The sequence below is a fragment of the Meleagris gallopavo genome, chromosome 2 (genome assembly GCF_000146605.3).
Source record: "Meleagris gallopavo isolate NT-WF06-2002-E0010 breed Aviagen turkey brand Nicholas breeding stock chromosome 2, Turkey_5.1, whole genome shotgun sequence".
Lineage (NCBI taxonomy): Eukaryota > Metazoa > Chordata > Aves > Galliformes > Phasianidae > Meleagris > Meleagris gallopavo.
Window position 1 is genome coordinate 5,028,539 of NC_015012.2, and position 26,322 is coordinate 5,054,860.

The 26,322-nt window shown below is 40.8% G+C and overlaps 1 protein-coding gene across 4 annotated transcripts in view; it reads left to right on the forward strand.

Moving 5' to 3' along the window:
- The window catches only part of MACROD2 (mono-ADP ribosylhydrolase 2), an 835,869-nt gene that overhangs the window by 762,634 nt on the left and 46,913 nt on the right, over positions 1-26,322 (forward strand). For 3 of the 4 annotated variants that reach the window (XM_019612526.1, XM_010706427.2, XM_010706430.2), the window contains exons 10-12: positions 2,420-2,503; positions 14,807-14,869; positions 18,778-18,846. In XM_019612526.1, the coding sequence (XP_019468071.1) occupies positions 2,420-2,503; positions 14,807-14,869; positions 18,778-18,846 (216 nt within the window). The remainder of the gene's footprint in view (positions 1-2,419; positions 2,504-14,806; positions 14,870-18,777; positions 18,847-26,322) is intronic. The other variant, XM_010706426.2, reaches the window with a different exon arrangement.

Sequence of the window (26,322 nt, forward strand, 5' to 3'; positions counted from 1 at the left end):
ACTCCTATTGATTTGGTCCCCTGATGTGAATCATTGTTAACCCAAAAAGGGAAAATAGCAGGTAGTGCAGAGTGGCATTAGAACCATCTGTCAATACGGTCAATTATAAATTTTCAGGTTATTTTTAAAGAGAATGGGAGAGTGTTGGCAGGAATAAATCTTTAAGAGCCTGGTTATTTTTCAGGATCTCGCTTTTGCATTGAGCTTCTTGTTGAACATCATTACTGCTCTTGAGTAACCTCTGTAAAAGGTTGACAAAGTGTGTATTTCATGTTTTTTGCCTTTTCTTTTCCCCACAGCATTACTTGTGGTTGCTTCTGTGTTCTCGCCAGCCTAGAAATAAATACATCTTAGCACTTCGATTTCATCTAAATATTGTAATTGAATCTCAAATTCAGGTGAACAAATGTGATGACGTGAACGTGGTCCTCTGTGAAGTGCTGTCAGGAAAGTTCTACTTCCTGATGGCAAGCTAAACATCAAAGTGTGTTCTACACCACTTATTTACTGATATGTAAATCTGCAAAGGCCCTTCATGCTCTGAACTATATGGAATTGCATATACAGAAATTCTGTGCTAGAAGCTATTTTTAAGGACAATATTCGGTTTGGGCTTTTGGACCTAAAATGTAACGTTCACTCCTTAGAATTAAACAAGTGAAACTAAATTCAACTGCTCACATGCAAATCTCCATTTTAGAGTTTTGTTAACGTTTTGACCTGTAGCTTCTTGTAAATTCTTGCCATCTTCTAAGCTCATAGCTGCTCTTTTAGGACTTCGGCGCAGCAGAGAACCAAGGCTCCCAGGCGGGCAGGCAGAGAATGTTTCTGAGTAGCTTCCTGGGTTCTGTGTGGAGCCAATGGTTTCTCTCTCCAAAGAACATAGTATTCCCTTTCACACTGCAAGTTCCATTTTCACATCCTTCTTTATTTTCATACCTGTGTTTGGAAACTTTTAGCAGTTGGATACTCTATATGTGTAGAGATATGTGTAGGATATGGAAGTGTAGTATCTATAGCTATCAGCAGAGATGAGTCCTTTATGAGAACTGTGCATCTTGTTGCTGAGAGCTTTTTACGTATCCAGCAACATAGACAGTAGATGATTGTGTAGGGTATGTACAACAGCAGAAGAGATCAGATTGTTCAGAACATTAGGCAATTTATAATACACGCGTAAATTTCTTCCTTCTTCTGTTGTTTTGTTTTTTTTTCTAGTTGCTAATTAGCTAATTGAGTTGAGGTGATTCTTACTTGGTTTCAGCATGGCAATAGGCCTAAATCAAGAAAGGCCACGTGCTTTCCTTAGTTACCTGCTTATAAGTATTCAATATGTCTTTTCAGCATGTACGTAAAAAATCTGTTTTCTTTAGGTTTCTCCCTCTCTCAAGCTCTCAGCTGGCCATAAGGAATTGGGTGGTTTGCTGGAAAGTCAAATGACAAAAAGGCTTTTTCCCATCGCAGCTAAATACGTTTAATGCACACAATGAATTGAGTTTTAAGCATCTGCTGTTCTCTGCTTTCAATCCAAAATTTGGTTAAGCAACTATTTGAAGAATATTCTAATTAGTGAGCCTTCTTTCAAATGTCTTAATTTACAAATACCTTTTATGATTAATTTCCAGCTTGGCCTTCCTTCTGTGCTAATGGGCTTTCTGTGCTACCTTAGGAAACAAACAGTAACTTGATGCTTACGTTAAGATGATTAAAAACTCTCTTCAAGTTGTATAAAACCTCTTTATTTTTAAAATGTTACCATCTAATATTAGGTGCTGTGAACTTCGGTCACTTAAACTTCACTGCATCAGTTATTCTTTTTCTCAGAAGGATTTCCTTTTCCTTCATCTTCCTATTGCTTTCTGGCTAATGGGTTGGAAGGCTTTTCTTTTTTTCCTCCAAACAGAACATTTCTATCTCATAAAACTTTCATTTCCTTAACTTCACTATCAAACTTGATTCCCAGCCTCTCATTTCATTACCCATTTCAGTCAATATTCATTTGTTACTGTGTTATTGCATCGAATGGAGAATCGAGCTGAGAGGGAATCATTTCACAATTCTATAATACAGTTTAATATATATTACATTAAAAACTGCAAATTAAAAATTATAAACTTTTCTTTTCCTGAAGATATTAAGAGCTTGTTAAGAAGTAGGTCGTTTTAACATGATTTTTCTTCTCTGCTGTCATGGCAAAGTTAGACAAAGTCCAATGCAAGTTGAAAGATACTTCTTACGATCCTTTTTTAGCATGTGATGCAGTAATTAATTTTCATAAGAGAAAGATAGACATCGGGCGCTGAATGGAGCACTGAGATAAAATGTACTCACAGTTGTGATATCATGTATGGTAAAGTTTGCTACAATAACACTGTTTCAAAATATAATATATTCAATATTTTCTTTTTATATTTTCAAGAAGGACTGGAACAAAAAGGCCAGCCTCTGTCTCCCACAAAGTGCAAAGCAGAGCAGGCTGAAGACCTGCAAGACGATGCTGAAGGTAGGTGGTCTGACTGCTTTTCAGAGCTATTACTAAATTTTACATCTCGGGGGAAAGTTCTTGAGAAAAAATAAGTTACAGAATGGCCAGGGTTGGAAGGGACCTCAAGGATCATGAATCTCCAACCCACCTGCCACATGCAGGGTCACCAACCTCCCCATTTAATACTACACCAGGCTGCCCAGGGCCCCATCCAACCTGGCCTTGAACACATCCATGGATGGGGCATCCACAACCTCTCTGGGCAGCTGTTCCAGCACCTCACCACTCTCACAGTAAAGAACTTCCTCCGACATCCAAACTAAAACCGTTCCTCTCTCAACTTAAAACCATTTCTCCTTGTCCTACTGTTATCTACCCTTTCAAAGAGTTGACTCCACTCTTGTTTAGAATACTTTAAAAAAAAAAAATACTTTATTGGAATGGAATACTGTTATTTAAGAATGTTATTTGCACGCACTTGGAAAGTTCATTCTGGCCTTGGTCATGAGACTGTAATTCTTCTGAGATGTTTTTCATCTCAAGGTAGATTTAGATTTACAAATGCAATTTTTACCGATTATTGCTGATATAAAATGGAAAAATGTTGCTGTTTTATGTCTAACCTATTCTGACTTTACATAATTAATAATATAAAATGTAGTGTTGCACAGTGTTTGCGTCACGCTCATTGCTTAAGCTGCTCAACTAAATCAACTACCCACAGCAATATATAGATTAATAAAATTCTTGCTTTCCTCCCCTACAAGAGAATTTTACTGTGTCCCTTTCTACTCCACTTGTGGTGTTTATGGCTTCAGATCTTATGCGCTGTGCTACGTATTTCCATGGTCAGAAGTCACAGATGCTTACCATTATGCCTGTGTTGTTCTCAAAAGTGCTTTCCTGCATTTGAGTCTTTCTGAGCGCAGTCCACGTCAATCTAAAATTGGATCAAAGTATCTTTTCCTAATGTGTATCTCATTGGTAGAGCTGCTAAAAGACGTTAACATCAAAGATGTAATTTTCAGTGTAGACTTTGACTTTGCTCTTCAATTTGTGGTAGAACAAAATGCCCAAATGCTAGAGAATTCCCCTTAGGTGAAATAGTTAGAAGGATGAACCTTAATCTTTAATCCATGACAGTTCCTTATCATGGATTCTCTTTGACCTAATGTTCCTTAAGTGACACATCTCATTCTGCACCTCAACCAGTGGCTCCATGTCCTTCATCATTTTGACCTCACTCCGTGCTTTCAGCTCCTAAAATATTCTGACTAGGGTGTAGTGTGAGTCATAAAGAGCAGAAAAACGTTAACATCTATCACTTTAAGTAACTGCTAGTAACATCCTGTCACTAACATTGTGACTGGTTGTTAATGGCAAGTACTTAAAGCAATAGCTGTCATCGCCTGGAAGGTGTGGGGGGACCCAAGAAATCTCATCCTGACTGGTCGTCTTTTCTTTCTTGTTGCACTAAACCCAACTGAAGTTAAAATACCAATGTATATTTGGATTAGAGAATTCTGTGATGACAAACCACATGTCGATTTGTATGCAGGCTAAATGGGGTGTGGGATCATGGTGTCGTTTTCCATATTCCTAAGTATTCCATAATACATATATTGGAGTGTGACTAAAAGCCTTCATTGTGTCTTAAAAAATAATACTAAGAGAGGAAAAAAAAAAATGTTGTAAGCTTTTCTTTCAATTGGAAATTGAGCTGATGTTGTTCCACTGCTTCCTTGGTTTACTGAATTCCATCTCCTCGTTTGCTATTCCTGTCAGTGTTTTCCTGATGACCTACAGTTCACTTTGTAGAGTACAAACAAACGCATTGGAAGGATGAAGTAAATAGCATGGCAATAGAATGATTGCATTACCCTCGAGCTGTAAAATGTCTGAACTCCTTGAATTTGATGCCGTACAGTAGATTTTTGCTGATGCAGAGTCGAGGCCTGTAACACATAATCACTGCTGCGGAATGTAATCTGGCTGGTGACAGACTCCTCTTCTCCTTGGGCAGAAATCAGGCCTGTAGTGTTTAGGAGTGAAAGCCTTGATTTAGGCTTGAATGTTGTGCTGAGAATAAAAGAAAGTAATTAAAGTGTTTGTTGAAGAGGGAGAAACCCAGATCAGATCTCAGCTGAATTACCTGTGCCTGTGTCTTGAAGAATAGCTCCAGACACTGAATTCCTATAGAGCTGCAGAGGTGGCCAGAGTCTAATGTAGCACACCTGTGAGTTATTTCTATTTAGGTAAATAGGATTTGCACGCGTTTGTCTGAGAATAGAATTTGGTTTCTGTTATTCTAATTATTAGCTGTTGGTTTTGGCTAATTAAAGGAATTGCTATTGTAGAGCTTTGAAGATCAAGAAAGCTGTGTATGTGTGACATGAACCAGAACTGCATGACCATGTATCTGAATGATTTTGTTTAGATAGGTAGGGATTTGGCTTCCCTTCCAAGAGACTGCCTCTATTATTTTATTGTATTTTGAGGGATATAAAAAAAAGAAGGATTTTCGGGTAGCTAATACATATAAGCAGCCTCAAAACTCAGTAAAGCTGATCTCTGGCTGCAGCCAGCTTTGTTGAAGTTTCCTCATGGTGAAACTGAAGTGCTTTATGTTCAGAGTGTTTGAACCTTCAGGTGATTTGCATGCTTTATATACCAGAAATTAAAAAGATTAGGGAAAAAAAAAAAGGTATTAGCAATAAAAGCTAGTCCAAAGAGACTTACATTTAACACAAGATATTATTTTCTCCTTGATTCCATGGCTAGATATAAAATATTTAACAAATATACAGTGAGGCCCGGGAAGAACTTAATGTTTTTTCCTCCTCGTAGCCACCAGCATCCCTTTACACCAAAGGTGGGAATACAGCTCGCTGCTTTTGCAGCCTACTGTCACACATGCCCTCATGGCATCCTGTAGAAACTATTCCATCGAGTTCACTAATATTCCCCCAGTAATATCTTTCTACAGCAAGCCAAGCTGGTTCATTGGCTAGAGGTAGCGGAAGAAAACCTTTTCAGTTTTCTTAAAATCTCTGCAGAAGATCACAGAAAGTAGGCTCCTTCATTTCTGTCCTCTCTGCAATCAAGGGAAGTTGAACAAGTGGCTGTATGTAAGGAGCTTGTTTTGCAGTAAGCTAAGATAAACACTTGACATGCTAATGAAAGCAATTTTGTACGGAACCTCTGAAGTATTAGTGGTGTCTGTTATTATGCTATTAGATACATTGTTCTCTGTGTTTGGTCTGTTGATAGCAAAAAGCAAGTGTGAACTGCATAGCAGATTCTCCTGTCACTTGTATTCAGTAGATTTTTCATTCTAGTGCAGGTTATTGTCTGGAGAAATGAATGGTCTGGATACATGGGGGGTTCATTCTTTACTGCCAGGTTTTATGTGTGCAAACATGCAGAGTTATTTAGTTTTTTCTTCGTGTATTTTCCCTGGGTCCTGCTGGCTGGGAAAAATAAGCCAGTGGTAATTTTGCCTTTCCCATGGTCAGGTGCACTTGGTGAACTCCAAGGTGAGGAAAATATTTTTGGTACTAAAGCAAATTTAGTGTGTCTTCAGTAACTTCATAACACCATCATAAAGTAATGGCATAGAGAAAATGGCAATACTTGTCGCAGCATTGCCATCATGAGGTGGCAGTAATGCCAAGAGTGATATTTTCAACCTTCTGATCCCTGACTCTCTTTAAAGAAGACTAGTGCATCTCAAAATGTTCCTTCTCTTTTTCTCCCCTAATAGCCTCCTATGTGGGCTGAACAGTGAGATGCATGCTGTAGGTTTTCTTGATACTGGGAGAAGCAAAACTATTTGCTCCTTTGTTTCTTTCTGAATTTCTCAGTGGGATATAAAATGGTGCCTGTCCAAGAGCTGCCCCATCTATTCCCTCCATAGTCTGCAGGTGATCAATATTGAAGATGACTAATACAGCCAACAATAGCAGCATAAATGCCTGATCTTTCTCCTCTTCCAGGAGGAAGAATATCAATCCATGCAGCAGAAGCCATTGCTATGCCTTTCCAAGGTCAGGATCCTGCTTGTTCTCCTTTGAGGGGTGTGAAGACAGAGCTGGAGCTCTGCAAGTTATCTCACTTTGACTTTTCTCCTGAGCTTCTCCCACAATGAAGTGCTAGGTTCTTCCTGATAGATTGATGGGCTGTTGGACTCTAATGATCCCTTTATCTGAGACCCAATGTACGTGTGAGGAGCTAGCATGTTGGAATTGCTTATCTGGGATGAACTTTGTCTGCTTTCTGTTTACCTGGTGGGAAGGAGAATGGTTTGATGGATAAGCCAAGCCAGGAAGGTCATAAGGAACACAAATCACCTTGGTGACAGTTGGTAGAGTTTGTTCCTTTGCCTGATAGGGTTATTGCACTACTGGCCTCTTAGCTTTCAAGGGCAGCATCAGGTTTCTGAAACGCTGTTCATCAGTGTTGGGATGCAGGGCTCGTTAGCAAGATCTTGTATTGCTCTGAATCTGAATTGTGCTGTGTCTACAGGAGAAGTCACCCATCTGATTTGAGTATGCAGTAGAAGTGAGGCCAAGTAGAGGTGCATCTTACCTCAGCAGTGCTGTGGTTCAGCAGGTTATGGCTGTTAGGAGGGATGCTCAGTCTGAGGGGGACATCCTTGTTCCTTATCCCTTTTCTAAGAAAGATTTGTCAATTGACAAAAAAAATGCATAGTTTTGGACTAGCAAATAAAACTAATTTTACAGCTTAGTCCTTTAGTTGCAACATTAATATAAGACTTCTTCCTTCCTTCTTCTTTACAACACAATTTTTGCAGCTTCACTGCTCGTTGTCTGGTGTCATAGAGAGGAGGATATAATATGTGCAGTGGCAAAGGTCATAGAATCATTCAGGTTGGAAAAAACCACTAAGATCATCTTGTCCAAGCCCAACCCAACCCCACCATACCTACCAACCGTGTCCTTCAGTGGCGCATCTCCACAGCTCTGAAACACCTCCAGGGACGGTGACCCAACCACCCCCTGGGCAGCTGTGCCACTGCCTCACCGCTCTTTGGCAGAAGAAATATTTAATATCCAACCTGAAAAGATACTGAAGTCAACGGTGCTATGACTTTTGCTCCTTCCCTGAGGGGTGCAGCGTGCGTACATCTGCAGTGTGTTACTGCTACGCGGCAATGTTCAAAGCATCTTTCTTATGGTCCTTGTAACACTATGCAGACCTGATTGTCCCTTTAAGGTATGGATTAATATTAACCAGATTTGACTTCTGATTAAGTTTTAAAATTGTCCTTGATTTATAGCAAACAATTCTTTTATCATTTGAGAAACTATAGCTACATTTCTTCCTTGCATCCCACAGGGTAGTAATATTCTTCAATAAATTTCTACTCCACTCATACTGAAAATGAACATCTAGACACATAATTATGCTTCAAAAACACACTCTCTTGTTCAGCATTAAAGTGCTCCTTCTTATTAAGATAGCTTAGAAGTTACTGCATTCCTTTTACCACCGAACCGAACCCTTAAATAAAATTTCACATTAAGATAAAGTACTTCAGACAAAATTCCCTGTGAAGCATGTGTATCAAACATGTCTGTAAAATGTTTCACCTTCATACAGACTGGTTATATTTAAAGTGATGCCATTAACCCTTATCCACTTTGGCTGATAGCTTCTTTTTTCACTCCAGTTTTGAAGTCTGCCATCTGTCTTGACTGATTACAGCTCTCAGTGTATCAGGTGATCACTTTTCACTGAGCCAGGGGAAAAACAGGACGTTATCTGTGTATTTATTTGTTACTTGCTCTCTGAGCAAACCCTTCTTAGAAGATTCTTTTCATTGCTGGAGAGGCTACTGCAGTTGCATTAGATTGTCATGCAGCAGTCACACAGGACAGCTTCGAAAATGCAGCTCATTTTGGTCTCTGCAGGTGACGCGCCATCCTGTTGCTTCAGCCATTCCCTTGTCGGGGTTTCTTTTAGCAGCCGACTGCATGTGTATGTAAACTGTAGCAGATAAAGAGTTGCAATTCCTTTCTCACCTCTAATCACCAAATGAATAACAGTAAAGCAGTGTGATTGTTTCGGCCCAGCACAGGAGGCACAGTCAGACCCTTCATTTTGAAATGCTAATACAAAATAGTGCCATGCTTTGGTTCATGTTTTATACCCTCTTAGCAAGCATGGTTTCCTGCATGGCTTCCCTGTTCTTGTTACACTCCTCTTCACTGTAACAGTCTTCACTGTTACATTCCTCCATCACACGATCTCAGGAATGGTATGCACAACATTGAAATAGGTTTTATTTTATATCTTTCCTGTGAAGAAGAAGCTGTGCCACAGTCCTTCACGGTGTGCAGTTACCCATTCTCATGGGTACACCAAGAAAATGAGAACTAACAGTAAATTGACATAGGGTAGATGTTATGGTCATATGATGCACCTTCACATATTTTTGCCTTAGCTAGGGAGGGCTGGGAGTCAGCCTGCTCTGCTCTGTTCTGAACACTGCCTCTGCTCACTCCTCAGTGTGCATCAAATCACACGGGCAGTTTGTTTAACTTCTACACTAGGATAGCTATATATGAATGCTTGCACATCACCGTGTGTGTAATTTTTGCATCAGAATGCACATTGCATCTTCGTGCTTTGTATGGACTTTGTAGGCTGTCCATATTCTGGTTCCCAGGAAATACCTGCTTTTAGTTGCTTTGTAGGGACACTTGCAGATTGTCAAAAATAGCGATGATCAGCATCTTGGGCAATGAAATTTTAGATAATATAGTGTGTGGTATCTGTACTGCAAAGTCTGAGCTATGGTGTGCATCACGCAAAAAAAATTACATCCAGCAAAAAAAAAAACAAACAGCCTTGCTCAATGTTCCCAGCAATATTGTGGATTGGGATGCATCTGAGCACAAGCGAAACACTTCACTCGGCTCTGGAAACTGTTGGCTCATACGTTGTCCCCTGGTTCTTCCTTGTGCTGGGAGATGTACCGTGGTGCTGAGTTACCTGCTTTGTGATCCACAGAGGAGTGAGTTGAGGGAAGCACCTCGCAACTGCAGTGGGCTTTAGCTTAGGCTCCCATATTCCTCAGGACACTAAATAATGAAATGCAATAGTGTTATTTTAAACCTCTGAGATAATCCCCACGAGTTGCAGTTCTCATTCTTTTCCCACACTCCCCGACAATACTTGACAAAAACGCTGCATGAAAATAAGAACCTGTTATTCATTACACTGACAACTTGGTGAGGCTCAGTGTGCTGATGGAGGGCTGCGTCTGCAGTGAGGTAATTGTTCATACAACAAGGGGGGAACAAGTCTCATAACTCCGTTAAACAATTGCTGCCAATGATAATTCTTTACTAACTCTTCTTTAAATTCACCCTAAAGGGATTCCATGCAAGTTCGGTTTAAAGCTGACTTAAAAATTGTGATTTAATTAGAAGAAATTAAAATGCAAACCAAAATTGTTCAGTAACCTCAGGCCACCACCCTAATGATTCGTTTTCATGCTTTTGGAGTTCTACCATGATGGCTCTTCTTGTTTTTATGTCTGATATCATTTTACCACTGAAGCAGTCTGACAGTGGTTGCCGGCTATATGATCTTGAGTGTATATCCGGATCCATGTGTGTTCTCTTCTCACATCATAGGAGTTTGTTGAAGTCAGCAGATCTGCTCGTGGGTAGAATGCAACAGCTGTAAGATCAAGGCCCATATTTTTAATTTTCTCATTAATTATTGTCCCTGTTATTGCAAAAGAACCTTCACATCATTAGTGCAATTACCGCAGCAATGTTTTCGTGCTGTAAAAAAGACAGTTTGGAACTGTGACATCTTTTATCTGCCAGATCTTGGTTTGCTTTTGTCACAGAAGCGTGGCCCAGCTTTGAGAGAAATTTTCAGGCCAGACCATGAGAGGTCACACTTTGTGTGGCTGCAAAGCAAAAGCCATGTGAGGTTGTAACAGGGTGAGAGCTGGAGCTCGGGATTGTGATCCATACGCAGATATGTGGGAAGGACAGACAAGTTACGACTCTCAGACGTTGGCCCTCTGTATCAACTATTTCTGCTCCAGATAGGAGGATTCTGAAAGAGCCTCACTCTGACTGACACACAATGGCACATACAAGTGCTTTTTTCCTAGTGAAAAAAACTTTACTATTAATAACTTGTGTGTTGGAGGAGTAGAAGTAGACTGGCTGAGCAGAATTTCCTCCTTTGACTAAAAATGTTATCTGCAATTCTGTTTTCTTCGAAGTGTCTTTTTGTACCAGTTTTTGAGATGTTGACATTAACCTTAGCTCTAAATACGTCTGTGTCTACTTATGAAGAAAGGGACTGCTGAAGAGTAGTAGGTGTGTGAGAATCTGGCACTCATTCATCTCTGAAATGGGAAGGGCCAAGAGGCCGGCAGACTATTAATATTTTTGACTTGCCATGTTTGTCACAAGAACAGCGAGGGATGTAAAAAACCCCGTGCCTCCAGGCTCTGGCAGAGTAAATGGGAAGACTACTAAAAGCTGCTCTGTTTGTGCAGCTGAGAGCTTGTCCCCTGGACATTCGCAGGGTTCTTGTCTCAGCCTCCTCCCGTATGACTGCTGGCTTATTATTTATCATATCATCTGCTTCGTTTTGGGGCAGTTTCTGTGGCTGATACATCACTTTGCATGCTAAGTACCTCTCCTTAACATAAAGCAGGCAGACACTCACAGAGCATCCAGTTTTCTAGCTTAGTTCAAAATGCTGTGTGCTTTGCCAGCTTGCTGAATGCGCTGATGGTCACTGCCTGGGCTGTGACCAGATATAAATAAGGATATCTGCTATTTGGGGGAAATTTCCTTGTCGATCCCAAGGAAAAAGGCTAAGAGGGAAGAGCAAGCTCTTACCATATAGTAGACAGCTTGGCAGAGGAAAATATATGGCCAGGAGTAGGTATTTTAGTGTCTGATGTGCTTCTGTAATTCTGAAAACTCCTGTTTTATCAACTGACTGCCATGCAGGGGAAAAGAAGCAGATGTTCCCATTTGTCTTTCGATGTGGCTTGAAATCATTTACATTTGCTGGCCTAAAATGACACAAAATGTCATTCACTGCTTTTTCCACCTCCTTTGGATTGAGTGACAGATTGCTAGTACAATGGAAAAGTAGATGTTGTGGGGACAGTTTTCACCTAAAGGAAATGCAATCGCCAGTTGCTGCAGTAGTGGAAAGAGAAGGATGACAGATACTATGGAAGCCAACCAGTGGAAAAGATGTCTTCAGTATTGATGTCATGGGGAAGACTCGAGGGAAATGCACTGGGTCTGACTTTTCCGCCTGGTGAAAAGGAGAGCAGGGGCGAATAAAATTACAGTGGAAAACTGGCTTGCTTCTCTTCTAAAATATCTTTTCAGCTCTTTGGTTTGAGCAGGTGCTACTTAAGACCTTCCCATTTGCTGTGCACCCAATTCCAGTGGAAAGCAATGATTACATAAAGGTTCTTCATTTGTAGAAGGCACTCAGTGAGAGACTCGTTAGAAAAGTTTGTGAAAAAATGGAAAAAACTGTTTGTCAGATGCTTTGGGATTAGCTACTTTTCCACCCAATAGTTTGCTTTCTTACTGGTGTGTTCTTACTCCACTTTCCACAGAGATGAAGAGGTTCCCTAGGCCAAGCAGAGCTTACCCTTTCCCTCTGCAAATCACTCACTTCAGAATCACTCACCCACTCTTAACTGTGGTGTTTCCTTTCCTCTAGTTGTAGGAAAGTCACTTTGCAGGCACAACACGTACTTTCACTATGCTGATCAAAATTAATTCCCTTGTCACAGTCCAGCCAGTCTGCTGGACTGGGTCAGAGTACAAGAGGTGAAACTTCTGCTTAAAGTCTTTCACGTTTGGTGGTTGGTTTTTTTTTTCCTCAAAAGGAACAAAATGAAATGTTAGATGGAAAACATGTTAAGAATCTAATACACAGTGCTGTAATTATCTTTCCATTATTCTAGTTTTAAACAGTGAATCTCCAGTGAAATAATAGCCTCAGGATTGACAACATGTTCTAATGAATATATGCATTGTCTGTTAATCTGATGAAGCAGGTCTTTTAAACCTTCTTTGGAGGTACAAGTTCACTTTGAGAAAGTAACTTGAAAATAAGGTGTGTAGCCTTTTGGAAACAACTATGAATGAATCCCCCAAATACCTGATTCATGGTTATAGTCACTGTAATGGATGTAGCAACAAGTGTCACCTAGAAATGTAGTTTTTCATTCTAAATGCAGTAAGGCAATTGCTGAAATGACTTCCAGTGATATATCCGTAGCTACTATTTTTGCCTGACATGCTTTTCCTGAATATGAAGTCCTTCTGTGCAGAGCAAAACATGTTGCACTTGGTCATAGTGAAATCCTTTATGTTTTGGCACCGCTTGTTTAACAGTGATGCAATATTCTCTTTGGATCCGACTTAATGGTAAAGATTTTTCAAGTGTCACTGCACTGTTGTGTTACAGTATTGTGTTGAACTGTTCCTTTGCACAGCTCCCGAGCTAGACAACTTTATTCCTCTGAAACACAGCCTGGTGACATAAAGGATTTTTTTCTTCTTTATTAATTGCATGTTGTAAAGCCTGCAAAGTCCCAAGGCTGCGTTGTAAAAGGAGAAGGGGGAAAGAAGAGTTTGTCTTCTGGCACAGCAAACTTTCTGGTCTGCTTATGGTCCCTGCGTTGCGTGTGGACAGGGTGATTTAAAGGGAGGGAGAGAAAAACCCCAGCTGGTTTTGTCAAGCCATTTTGGTCATCCATGAAATGCAATTTTTTACAGGTTAGAGCTCACTAACGTCCTAAGAAATCGCTGTAGCCAGCCAGCCATTGCAGCTGGTTACAGTCGGTGCGGAGAGCGGCAGGCGGGCGGGAGACCCAGTGCTGGGTGCTGCTCCATCTCCTTGCTCCGTCCCCACCTCCGAGAGCCGCTTCACGCGAGCCGATGGGGAATGCTTCTCCACGAGTCCCATCTGCTGGATGCTGCATGTATTGCCTGCTGGAGAGGGCGAGCGTCATACCCGACCTCTAAGTACGAGCTGAGTGTAGCGTGATGCCAGGAGATGTGTGTTTGCTGCTGAAACACGTGCACTTTCTCAGTTTTTCTCCCATCCACCTAATTGCATTTGGGCTACTGCTGTTCTCTTCAGCAGACTCTGTGCTAAGTAAAAGCAAGGAGGCAGTGCAAAGAGCTTCAACTGCGCTGCTTTACAGAAGCTGCAATCAGAAAAACCCAGGAGCCACAGCAAAAAATATACTTATCATTATGGAGCCATTTACAGGCTTGGGAATGAATTTCCTTTCTCCCAATGTACATGCTCAGCAGTCATTTTTCCAAATGCCTCATTAAGGCTGGAGCTCAGCTGCCATGCTGAAGGAGAGGGAGCGCAGCCATCGCATCTGAGCCAGCCCGTCTCACGGCAGCCTCTAATGTTGTTAGGAAACTAGAGGAGTGTTCTCCATCCCTGGAAATACAGATTTCCTGATATACTTCTAATTGGGCCAGGCAAAGGTTAAGGGAGCTTGGCGTGGTGTCCGTGGACCGGTTTTCCCCAGGGCATCGCTTCTGGCTGTGGTAACACAGGGCTTGATACCTGCCTTCAGTAAGAAAGCTGGAGGGAAGGAAGTGGGTGATGAACGTGAATGCAAAGTAGCTGAGAAAATTGGGAATGAATGTGAATGTAAAAAGGGGGGAAACGCATTAAATCCTAGCAATCTGACTGTGGTTTATTTTGCTCTCTCCGTTGCAGTCATTTCTGATGCATTTTTCTACTTTGTGTTAAGTGGCGTTGAGCCTTTTGCTTTAAAATAAAATTCAGGCAATTCTGCCTCTCCTCTTCTTACCTTCCATAGCTATGTAAGTGGATTCTGCAATCTGAAACACAGCCACTCCAAGGCTCTTGTGGAACTGTTACTGGAGGAAAATAATCCCGGGAAAAAAAAATAAAAATCTTTATAAAATGAATAGACTCAGATCGAGCAACACTTTTATCTACTGCAGACAGTGTTTAGGGAAAGCTCTATTTATTTGGTATACAGATATTTCTGATGTGCTTACTAAGGTAAGAATCTTTAATCTAACCTCCCTTCCCAGCTGGAAATATGGCAGTTTTAAATTTTGCTGGTTACGTTTGCCATTGGTTCAGTTTACCTTTGCCTCTTTCCCCTTCTATTGCGGGGCCTTGTTGCAAACGAGCAGTTTGTGCTGCGTCGGTGACCGTGAATGGTGCTGCTGCTGCTGCTACCAACAGGAAGATACATCCTAAAGAATTGTGTGGTCTCCCCAATAGGTGGTAACAGCGCAGAGGAGAAGCAAAGCATTGAAGAAACTGTGGGCCCAGGCCAGGAAGCAGGTGAGTGCCCAGGTCCTTGAAGGGCTTTTGGTTTTGTCCACCTTGGTGAACAACAGCCCTACTCAATGCTGTTGAAGGAAAATGTTTGTACATTTTCACCAGATTAGCTCAGGGCTTGTGCAGTTCTCCTGTTGGAGACCTCAGCTCCATTCATTATGAATGAAAATATTGCAATGCAGGAATGCAGGCTTCCCTCCTTAACCTCCCAGCTCCAGGTTCCCCCTTTAAGGTAGACTACTTCTAGCTAATCCTCTAACTAGAGAGAAGTAATCTTCCCTCTCTGCTTGCACCAAAGTAGCATGGAATTGAAATGGGGGGAAAGGAAATTTGGGGAAGGTCTTTCTTTACTGAATGCTGGGCTTCTTAGGTTTTTCAGGCTATTTTCAGGTTTTAATAAATTGTCTGCACAAGTCTCAGGGGTTATGAAGATTCTAAATCCATACAGAAAGGCATTACATATACTGTGAATGAATGTCAGAGTTCACGAACAGTGGATTTTGCAGATGGCATGCTTATAAATTATATATTACAAGTTAGTAAGTTCAGTATTGTAAAATACAATGTCACTCCATGGTCACAATAGATTTTCTTCTTTTTTTCTGTTTATGTTTTTAATCTCACCCAACTCTGTTCATTGCAAAAGACTTAGAAATTAAGCACTTTATCAGAAGAGCTGAAGTGACAAGCAAAATGCCTGTAAATCCCCTTCTTTTTTAGGATTTCTTTTTTCAGTATTACATGTAACACAATTTTTTTTTTTTCTTTTCCCCTCATAGTAGTGCAGGATGTTACCTTAATTCACAGAGCATGAAGCAGTTTTATTCAGAGCTATTTTTTTAAGCTGACTTGGAGATTGTTATCAATATGTGGAAAACTGAGCTGAAGAAGGCCAGCTGGTAAGGGCAGGAGGAAAAATAGAAATCCTGGATTCTTGACTTATCTGGTTGGCTACTCTACTGTAGCTCTTTCCAGACGAGGAATTCATTTGATGTGGGTCCTTGTATTTCCCAGGCAGTGAGCACTGTGTGTGTGGAAGTGCAGCGTTTCTCTCTGTGCTCCACAGCTCTGCAGCTGTGCGTTTAACAGCTGGTGGTGGCCTCAAGTGCTTGAAGTCCTTCTGTATGTGCCTTCTTTGTTTCCTATTCTTTGGCAAGCAGTAGGTGGTGAAGACATGGGCATACAGCATAGCACCTTTGGACCGGGAACCTTTATGCTCAACGAGATAAGCATGCTGCATGAGCCAGCAGTGTGCCCTTGTGGCCAAGAAGGCTAGTGGTGCCTTGAGGGGAGGGGGGGGGGGGTCTTACAAAGAGCATGGGTAGCAGGGTGAGAGAGGTGATCCTCCCCCTCTGCTCTGTCCTGGTGAGGCCACATCTGGAGCAGCTGTGGCCAGTTCTGGGCTCCCCAGTTCAAGAAATATGGGAAACTACTGGGGAGAGTACAATAGAGGGCTACAGACATGGTTTGGGGCCTGGAGCATCTCCCATCTAGGGAAAGGCTTAGAGACCTGGGGCTGTTCAGACCATTCAGTCTGCAGAGGAGAAGACTGAGAGGGAATCTTATCAATGCTTGTAAATATCTAAAAGGCAAGAATCAAGAGGCTCTTCTTGTTGGTGCCCCTCAATAAAAAAAGAGGCAGCAGGCACAAACTGGAACAGAGGCAGTTCTGTTTGAATATGAGGAAAACCTGTGAGGTGATGCAGCACTGGAACAGGCTCCCCAGAATGATGGTAGAGTCTCCTTCTCTGGAGATACTGAAAACCCACCTGGATGCAACCTATCACAGGGAATCACAGGGTGGGTTGGGAGTTGGACTAGATGGTCTCCAGGGGTCCCTTCCAACAACTGCAGTTCTGTGATTGTTTTGGTGCTGAAGGATAACCTTGTTGACTTTCCTGGGTTTTTCCCATTGCAGTAGTCATAAGTTGTTCTGTCTGAATCCAGGCTATGTTTTTTGATCTCTTCCTAGGCAGGGGGATATTTTTGCTCAAGCAGTGTTGAGCTTTTAACTGTATCAAATACTACGTGGCTCCTACCTCGGGATTACTCCAGTTGCAGGGATTCACGTGAAACCCAGTTGTATTCCTGTCCGTAGATGCCAAATACATCCTATTTTACTTATTCACCTATTTTACTTCTCAACTCTATTGACTCTGATGTGATATAAGTTTCCTTGGTATTTTGATTTGCAAAGCTGCTGGATTGAATAAGATACGTTTCCTTTTTCCCTAGAGAAGTAAGGGGAACATACCTCTCTTAATTATTACTTTGCTACTGGAGGTGTGCTAAATGCATTGTGTTTTCTTCCAAAGCTGTCATTATGACTTCCTATGTTACAAGCTGTCATGCCTAGTTTATTTGGAGATATCATGTACACTCCTGTGCTATCTCATATTAGTAGTCATGTTTTGTTACTCTAATGAAGAGTGTCAAAGAAAAGATCCAGACTTACTTAGGTCCCAGATCCAGAAAATTTTTCTGAACTCATTTTAGGTATGCACCTAAAGATAGCACTGTGCCTACACAAACTGCATGAATCACTTCCTCAGCCACAGGCACACGACGTTACAGAAAGAAATGGCTTAACATGAAGCCCTACTGGTTCACCTGGTGATAAGAACAGTGAGGCAGACAATTATCTTAAGTAATACTCAGCTGATGAGTTGCTCCTGCTTTCTACTTTCAACTGCGGAGACAAAACATCATCAGAAACTTTTAGGGTTGCTGCTTCTGAACCCTTCCTTGTTGGTAAGGAAATGAACTGATTTTTTAAGATATGTAGTTGTATGCCTGAAGTTGTATGCCCATTTCTAATCATTATAAAGGATAATTGTGAGGAGCAAGCCATTCAAATACTGAAGTTCTAATTTGTATTTTCTAAACCAAAAGGCATAACCTTCATCTGAGTGTGACAAATCACAAATCATTACTTTAATATTGTAAAAGAAAGCGTATGAGGAGCAAAAATAAACTGTGCTCGTACATAGTCATTACTTAAAGATTTATATATTCTTATTACAGAGTAGATGAAAAAGCCAATTATAATGTACAAGGATTGGCCTTGAATAGTTTGGCTATTACAGTGTTGTTGGTTTTTCTAAAAATCTGGCCTCTATCCTTTCATCGGTGTACCTCACAATTAACACAAGGAAAACAAAATGGCAGGTGGTTCAGTGCCCTAGCTTTAAGCTGGCTAAAAATACTCAATGACAAGACCAGGTGAAAAAAAGAACAACTAGAGGCAAGTCTTAAGAAAGAAGTGAAAGGCTAAAAATGAAAACAGGTTTCTAAAGGTTTTAAACTGCAAAGATTGCTGAGAAGCAGCAGCAGTGAAAGTGAAAAAATATATATATTAAATTCAGTTACTAATTTTATCTATTAAAGATCATAGTTTTAACAGCACATACTCTACCATTAAACAGCTATGCACCACAGATTTTTACGGACTTGCTGAGTTTCAGTTCTGATTCAAGAAAGATTCTGTTTTCAAGAAAGCATTTGCATTTCATGATTTTGATTCCAGTGGGACTACTGGACATGATTAAAGAATGGCTTGTGTTTTTTCCCCAAATAAATACATTAAATAAAAAAAAGAAATATCTAAGCAAAGAGAACAGCAGCCTACCCACGAAATTGGCAGCTGTTCCTCTCTCTCTATTACGGGAAGTTGAAGTACAGATTTGATCTGGCAGTATTGCAATGCAAGTTTACCCCTGGCTTAGGGAAGACAGTCAAACCAGTAATGGTCAGTGAGTACAATGAGAACGGATGGAAGCCCAAAAAATCAAATTCAAGCATTGTATCATTCTTCCAATACAGTGTAACACTTGTTTTTTTCCCCCAGTAAACCAGTTCATCAGTTTGCTAGCTAATGAATAACTTGTCTTTCATTTCCTTGGTTCCTACAGATGAGACGAAACGTTCCGCTGTAGCCAGCCTATCATCATCAGAAGAAGTAAAGCCTAGTGAGGATAAAGGTACAGATTGTAAATTGCATTGCAAAATATCCAAACCCAAGAGGACATCTCACAAAGCCGTATTTCCCTTGCCTGGAAATTGCTAAAATCACAGTTAAACCATACAAAAATAGGTACATACTTGGATTTTGATTTACAAAAGTCTTTGTAATAAAACTACATGGCACCAGCTGTTGTGCTGATGAGAGATGCCATGAATTCCAACAATTTTTCTTCTTATGGAGGTAATGCTACAGTATCATACGTGACATATCAGAAATAAGCCTGGAGCTTGCACTCGCTGGGATTATTCACGTGTGTAAAGTTAAATGTGCACATCTATCTCCACAGTGTTAGCTCTCCTATTCAGAGCTCTCCTGATGGGGAAAAAGGAAAACACAATAGCTATAAACACATCAAGAGGAGACAGAAGGAGATGAAGTCATAATTGAGAAGGAGAAAGTAATGTTTATGTTGTGCAGGCTGTGCTGGGCACTCAGATCATTTAGTTTGTGATAAATATTTAAAAGTGTCACGGGGCCAAATGTTGGGGAGTTTAGGAAACAAGAAAGAGGGATGATCTAATTTAAATGTTTCAAGCTGAGATTTTTCTGATGGAATTGTTGGTTTACGGATAGGAGCCAGTGCTCAGACGTGCTGTTTTTGATACTGTTACGATATCATGCTATTAGTTGCTTGTGCCGCTCTATGGTTTTTGGCATTTTTGTGTGGGTGCGTCAGGAAAAAGCTTGGGTGATTTATAAAACGATCGCTACTGGTAATTCAAAACAGGAGTTATGCTATCTGTAATAAATACCGCCTATCAGAAAGATGGGCTAAGGAAGACTAATAGAAAATTTTAATGCGTTTCACTGAGATAACATAATTATTAACATCCATTAACTTATTTATTTTAAAGATCTAATGTTTAATTCAGTGTCGCTGCTTGACTCTCTTCTCATTTTTCTAGATAAGTGTGACAGGGTGCGAGATCTTGCCATTTTGTTCCAAAGGGACATGCTAGAGAGCCCACATACTTACCTGATTATGAGTTCAAAGCCTGGCGCAGGTTGATTTAAGTGCTCTCTCAACTGGTTGATTGATACTGTAGGGAAAAAAGCCCTCAAACCCTTGCCAGAGTGCTGGCTTTTGCTATTGATATCTTCAGATTAAGGTCATAGCGAGGCTAGTTTGAGTCAGGAATAGTAATAGGTTCAGTCCCAGCATAGCTGGTGATTACCCGTCACTCATTTTTCTTTTTTTGCTGATACTTGGCCTTTTTATGTATACTGTGCCTATACAATCCCCTATTGCACAGGGTTTTGATGTTTTGTAGTGTGAGGCCTGCGGTGGGTTTTTGGGCTAGGATGTTGTTTGCAGCTTCACCAAAACTCCGAAAACTTTGCTGTTGCTTTAAGTGCTTGTTCATTACTACAAAGTCGGTGCTTTCTGATTGCTTTTCGGTGACTAATCTCAATGTTGAACTACTCCCGTTTTTTGGCCCTTTGTATTTCGTTTCCTCTTCTCAGGAAAGCAGCTTTTCCCCTCTTCTCTTGAGAGATTGACAGAAGAAGCAGTGCCCTGTAAAATCGAAAGGGTTGTTCTTCGATGCCTTTCTCCTCAAGGATAGGACAGAAAGCAGCCGATAGGGGAAAAGGAGTGAAACAGATCCTCCTCCATATATCTTGTTTGAAAACTCATACTAATAGACAAAACGAACGGTTGGGAAGAGATCCCGTTTTGGGTTGTATTTGCTAATTAGCTCAGTAGAGGAAGAATTTCTTCTCTGAAAGAGTGGTGAGGCATTGGCACAGACTGCCCAGGGAGGTGGTGGGGTCACCATCCCTGGAGGTGTTTGAACAAAAAAGGGTGGATGTGGCTCTGAGGGACATGGGTAGTGAGCATGGTGGGGGTAGTTGATGGTCAGCTAGGTGATCTTAGTGGTCTTTTTCAGCCTTAATAATTCTACGATTCTAACCAAGAGTTTTGAACATTGAAACCATGCATGGTTTGCATTGTGTATTTTCAGATTTTTGGATTATGATAGCATATAGATTATTATAGCATGAATACTGCTGTTATGAAAAAACTTGCTACTTGTTTAGGAAATGACAATTTTACAAAATTCTGGTGCTTCTGAAAACACCTGCTGCTCCTGAAATAAATTTCAGCCTTCAAATTGTTTGCCCACTGAGTTAACGCAGCTAAAACCTGCCAGGTTCTGGAGTATACTCTTTTCTGCCGTTTATCTTCAACTTAATGAACTGGATGTAAAGCACTGAAAGAAATTACACTTTTCCAATCCTTTCACCTAATTACTGGGAACAGATTTATGGCAAAGGAGTACAGGTTATATTCTTCCAAAATGCATGGTTTAAAATAATCAGAACAGGAGGTTTCCAAGCTTGCTGTGGCAGTTCTACAGCCTTTCTAATGTCTATTTCAATGTCTATTTCAACTCTAACCATCATCAATTAGTAATTTTTTCCACTTTTTTTTTTTTCCCCACACGTATTTCTGGGATCTGAAAATAGTGAACACACTGAAATACTTCTGTATGGTTTTAAAATGTGCTGTTGTTCAAAATGGATTCTGATACCTATCAATCTGAATGTTGAGGCTCCGTATGCCAGCTACAGTGAGAATGTTTCTCTGCCTTGGTTAAAATGATTTCTCTGATGACCTTAGCCATAGCTCTGAATGGATATTACCAGAGGCAGACTGTCACTAACAGGGTTCTGCCAGTCCCACAGTGGAATGGCTCAACACTTCTTGGTAAGGTCCTTTGCACAAAATGGTAGGTTAGGTCTTATGCCAACCTGTACTTCAAATCAGGAACGCATTCCCAGTCATGAAGTTCTAATATTTTATTAATCTAAGCCTTCTTTATTCTTTTTTTTTTTTTTCTTTTTTTTCTTTCAAAGAGAAGAGAAAGAATGGGAGTGTAGAAATATGGTACATGATAAAATCTTCTGAACAGTGCAGGAATAATGCCTTCAGGAACTCCAATTAAAAATAAAAATCTACTGTGGAATTACATGTCCCACATTCCTGTGAGCACATTTCTCTTCTGTTATCCATAATAGAAGAGACACTGTCCAGAAAAAAAAGTTCATGTGAGCCCAGTTTGCGTGCGGCCTTTGAGCAGATGGAGTTTTCTGAGCGCTCTGTCCTCAGGAAAAAAGCAGAATAGTCATATTATAAGAAGATCAAGATGTTTGAAGTTATGCTGTAGAGGTGTCGTCTTCTTGTCTGTGCCAAGTTTCTATCTCCACTGTCTGGAAGTACAGCAAAGAAGTGTTGTGATTTTACCCTTGAAAACTCACATGCATTTCTATTAGCTGTTGATGGGAGAGCTGACACCTCTCAGCAGCACCTTCATAGTGCTTCATTACTGTGCATGAGGAAGTAGGTCCTTTATGCACAGAGTATTTCAATGCCAAGATGCTCCTCTTTATGTAGTGGAAGTCAGAACAGAGTGATTAAAGTCATTAATGTTTATGCAGCAGATAAAACACATATCAGACAGGCTGCACTCAGCCTAATATGCCTCTCCACACAAGATTGTGCTGGGACTTCCAACTCATTTTAGATGGACTGAGTGCACCTGAGTGTGTATCTCCTCAGATACCCATCCTACTGACTGCTGCTTACCGTGACTGAGTGGTGGGGCTTTTTGGCAGGAAAATGAGATAGAGAAATGGATTGAGCGTAGATAAAGGGTGAACTCCCATTATGTATGTAATCATGGGAAACTTTCTGTGCACAATGCACTGATTTTAATTCATTAGCACTCAATAAGCACTGAATTTTCGTATGAAGGTCAACTAAATTAAATCATATGCTAATCAATTTTAAAAATAAAGTAGCGATTAATTATTTCCAGGTGTTCACCAAATTCCGTGCTCCTGCAGGAGTGCTGTTAAAGCAAGTCACTGTATTTCTGTGTTCTCTGAAATGGAGTCAGATTCAGACAGCTGGAGGGTTTATGTTGTCAGAAGCAGTATTAGGTATATGCCTGGGCTAGAGATTAGCCCTAAAAATTCACTTTGTGCAACCCAGAAGCCTGTAAAATGTAATGGCTATGTAATTTGTGTTTGGCCAGCTGTAGTTCTCACCTTGGAAAAATCTTGACATCAAAAAGATGTAAATGATAGAGAAGGGATAAACTACAAGATATAGCATTTCCAATTTGGGGTAGCTGTGTAAATCCTCATAAATTAGGCATTGATAAGAGAGTGAAACAGATCAACTGTAAGGCCAGTGTGTTCAAAAAAAGGTGTTTAAAATCAGCTCTTAAGTATATATTAAGACATCTAAATGAATGACCTGATTTTCAGAAGTGCTGAGCGCTCAGCAGCTACCAATGAAATGTTTTTACTTCACCCTTGGGCTATGATTAGGCCTGGAAAATTTCAGCCTGAAAAATTTCAATTATGGGTAAGTGAAAAAGAGCCTTTTTAAATAGAAGAGTTTCAACACCCCCAACTGTAGCTGTGCCTCTGCATGCCAGCTATGGAGATAACATTTTTCTCTCCCTTGATTGGGATGATATCTATGGAAACAAATAACACAGGCTAAATGGTGTGGTTTGGTTTTTGTTTCCAACCACGGATACAACCACCAGCATCCAACCAAACGCCTCTTCTCTTAACACCCTCCAGAATGGAGGGTTTGAATTGAACGTAATGCAATTTTTTTCTCTTTTAATTTCACCAATCCATAGCATTGTGTCTTCAGACCATAAACTACTGAGGAGATATTTCTGTTCTAACATTCCCTGTACAGGCAGCCGCAACAGCTGACACTAATCTCCTTAGCTGGTTTATTTAAATCCTACTTATTTTTAAATATTAGCTGACCTGAAGCCATCCAGCTGCGCTCCCATCAGCCCGATGGGAGCACCTATTCCTCCCATCCTCCCCCTCCTACCTTCAGCTGTGCAGCATCTTCTCCTGGGAAGGGTCTAATCAAGGCAGCCAGGATTTTCTCAGCTTTTTCCTTTCCCAGTGCTCTGTGCAACAGGCCCTGCCATGCAGCAGGATGCCCACGGTTATCAGACCAGCTGAGCCTGGTATCTCTCTTGTGGACAGAAGGTGAGGTCAGAGGAGATGTCCTTCCTGCAGCTTGAAGCAGGAGCAAGTGGGAACGATGTGTGTGTGACCCCACCTGTGGAGATGAACTGCTCTATCACCTGAACACTTGGTAAAATTTCTCCACAGGTTGTTGCACCTAAAAAGGTCTGTTTTACCAAGGCCGTATAAACTTGGGCTCAAATAAATCTAATCTGTCATAAAGATAGATTAAAATGAAATCCTAGTGGATATAAAAATAACATTTTAAAGTCAAAGCTCAAGAATATCTCCCTCATTTCTTATAAATCACAGTTTTATAGTACTTCATTTTAACACATTTTCTTCGGTTTATGAGGCAAAAGAATACCCTAATCATGCAGCAGCCTCCGTGCACACCATTACCTGTAATTTTAGACGCCTGCTTGATTTCTTTCACTCTGGAAATATTCCAGTCATTTTTCACAGTATCACGCTTAAAAAATAAAATGCACTGAACCTGTTTCTTTCATAATGGCCAGCTTTCTCCCTCTTTAATCTTCTTACCGCTCCCTAAAATGTTGTGATTTATCTATGCTGTGCGCAGGACCCAGGTGTGTTGCACATTAGAAACGACTCAGTAAATAAGCTGTACAGAGAGTAACTGGGGAAGTGAATTTTAAGAGATCATTAAAACCGTTTAACATTCAGATCTTACCGTTTTTCCCCCTTCTGAGCATTTGCAAAATTTTCTTTGAGCAGTGTTGCTTTGTACAGTAAAAAAAATACACACTATGAATGACAAGGAAAAGCATTGGATTTTATGCAGTATTTAGGCAAAATAGCGTCTGATTGTTGGCAGGAAGGGTAGGATTGCTAGTTTATTGCGAGCTACACCATTTTCTTGGAGTTGAATTCAACATACAGTTGGTATATTGGATCGGAGTGTACTAGATGTGATGAGAATGTGACCTACTTCAAGTCCAGATATGTTCTCCATTGGTTTTAAAGGTTGGGGTTAATTCCCAGGTCCGTTTAGCCACGTAACCCCACAGTACAACTGTCTGTATACAAGGGAGGGGTGCAGAGCAGGCTGGGGCAGTGTGTGTGCTCCTTATGTGGACACCACCACTGCAGCCACTGTGTAAATACAGCTTTGATGAAATCAGAGGGTCACTCCTAAAACAAGCACTCCAGCACTTCATGTGCAGTCAGTGAAAGTGGCTAATCTTTGATTCATTTATGTCAGTAAATGTCATGTTCGTTCTGTTCTTGTGTGAGCAGTGATGACATTAGGAACCAAGCTACAGTGTTGTATGAGGAACAGCGCTTGCTTTCAATCCTGGTTGGCAGAATACTAACCCTTACAGCTCTGATGTGTCATTACCCAAAGCAAATGGTGCCCAGCATCTGTTATCAAAAGATCTGTAAGCATACCTTGTTGTGAAATCATATCCTTTCTTGGATTCCCTACTATAGCTTGACAGATGAGTAGCTGTGTTAGGAGACAACTGACATTACTTTATGCTGTTTAAAAATCAGAGTTCATTCCCCAGGCATTTAGTGATGGATGAAGGCTGTGGGGATGTCCAGAGCATATGCAGACCTGGAATCATTTAGGACTATCATCCTGGCTTATGCCCAGTTCTGTGTGGCTCTAAAGGGCTAAGTCAGCATAGAGGACCAGCTGTTCCAGAGGAATGCCTCTACCCCACTGAAGTCTTGGAGATAGAATGTTGTATGCTCAGCATCAGTGGGATTCCCACCACTGCTTGCCAACTGAAATGGATGCTGCACTCCTGTTTCATATCCAATTTGGGAGCAGCTTTTATTTACCTGCACATTTAGTTTTATGTTTTTATTCGTGCCTGGTTGAGTTTTTCTTCATAAATCTGGGTTTCTTCCTTCGCCTTGTTTTATTCTTGTAAATCCTAAAAGTAAATCCATCTTTGGGCCTTTGGGCTTGAATGTTTGATTTAGTATTAGCATTTGAAAAGAAGAAATCTTTGATACGATCTTGACCTTAAAGATTTTGAAGCTCAGAATCTACATGCTAAGGCAAGGGCCGATCTCTGCTGCTGAGGTAGGAACAGGAGGCTCCATTTCAGAAATGCAGCAACTCCTGCTCGTGTTCTGCTCTTTTCAGATGCACACTTGACAAAAAAAATAATATGGGCAAAATGAACATTTTGTATTGCCTGGAATAATTTTGAATCCTGTGCAACTAAATTGCTTTCTCAAACCTTGGAGCAATTAGAAAACTGTTTAAATCCAAAATGAAAGCTTAGCACCAACTTACAGCCTCCATGCATGCAGCCAGTTTTGGAAACATCTGAAGATGTGTCCAGTGCCATAGGTGGTCTCTGGCTGAGTGCAGTGACATAGGGTGGAAATGCAGGGAGCTCCCCATGCTGCCCAGTGAGTATAGTTTGCCATAAGCTACATG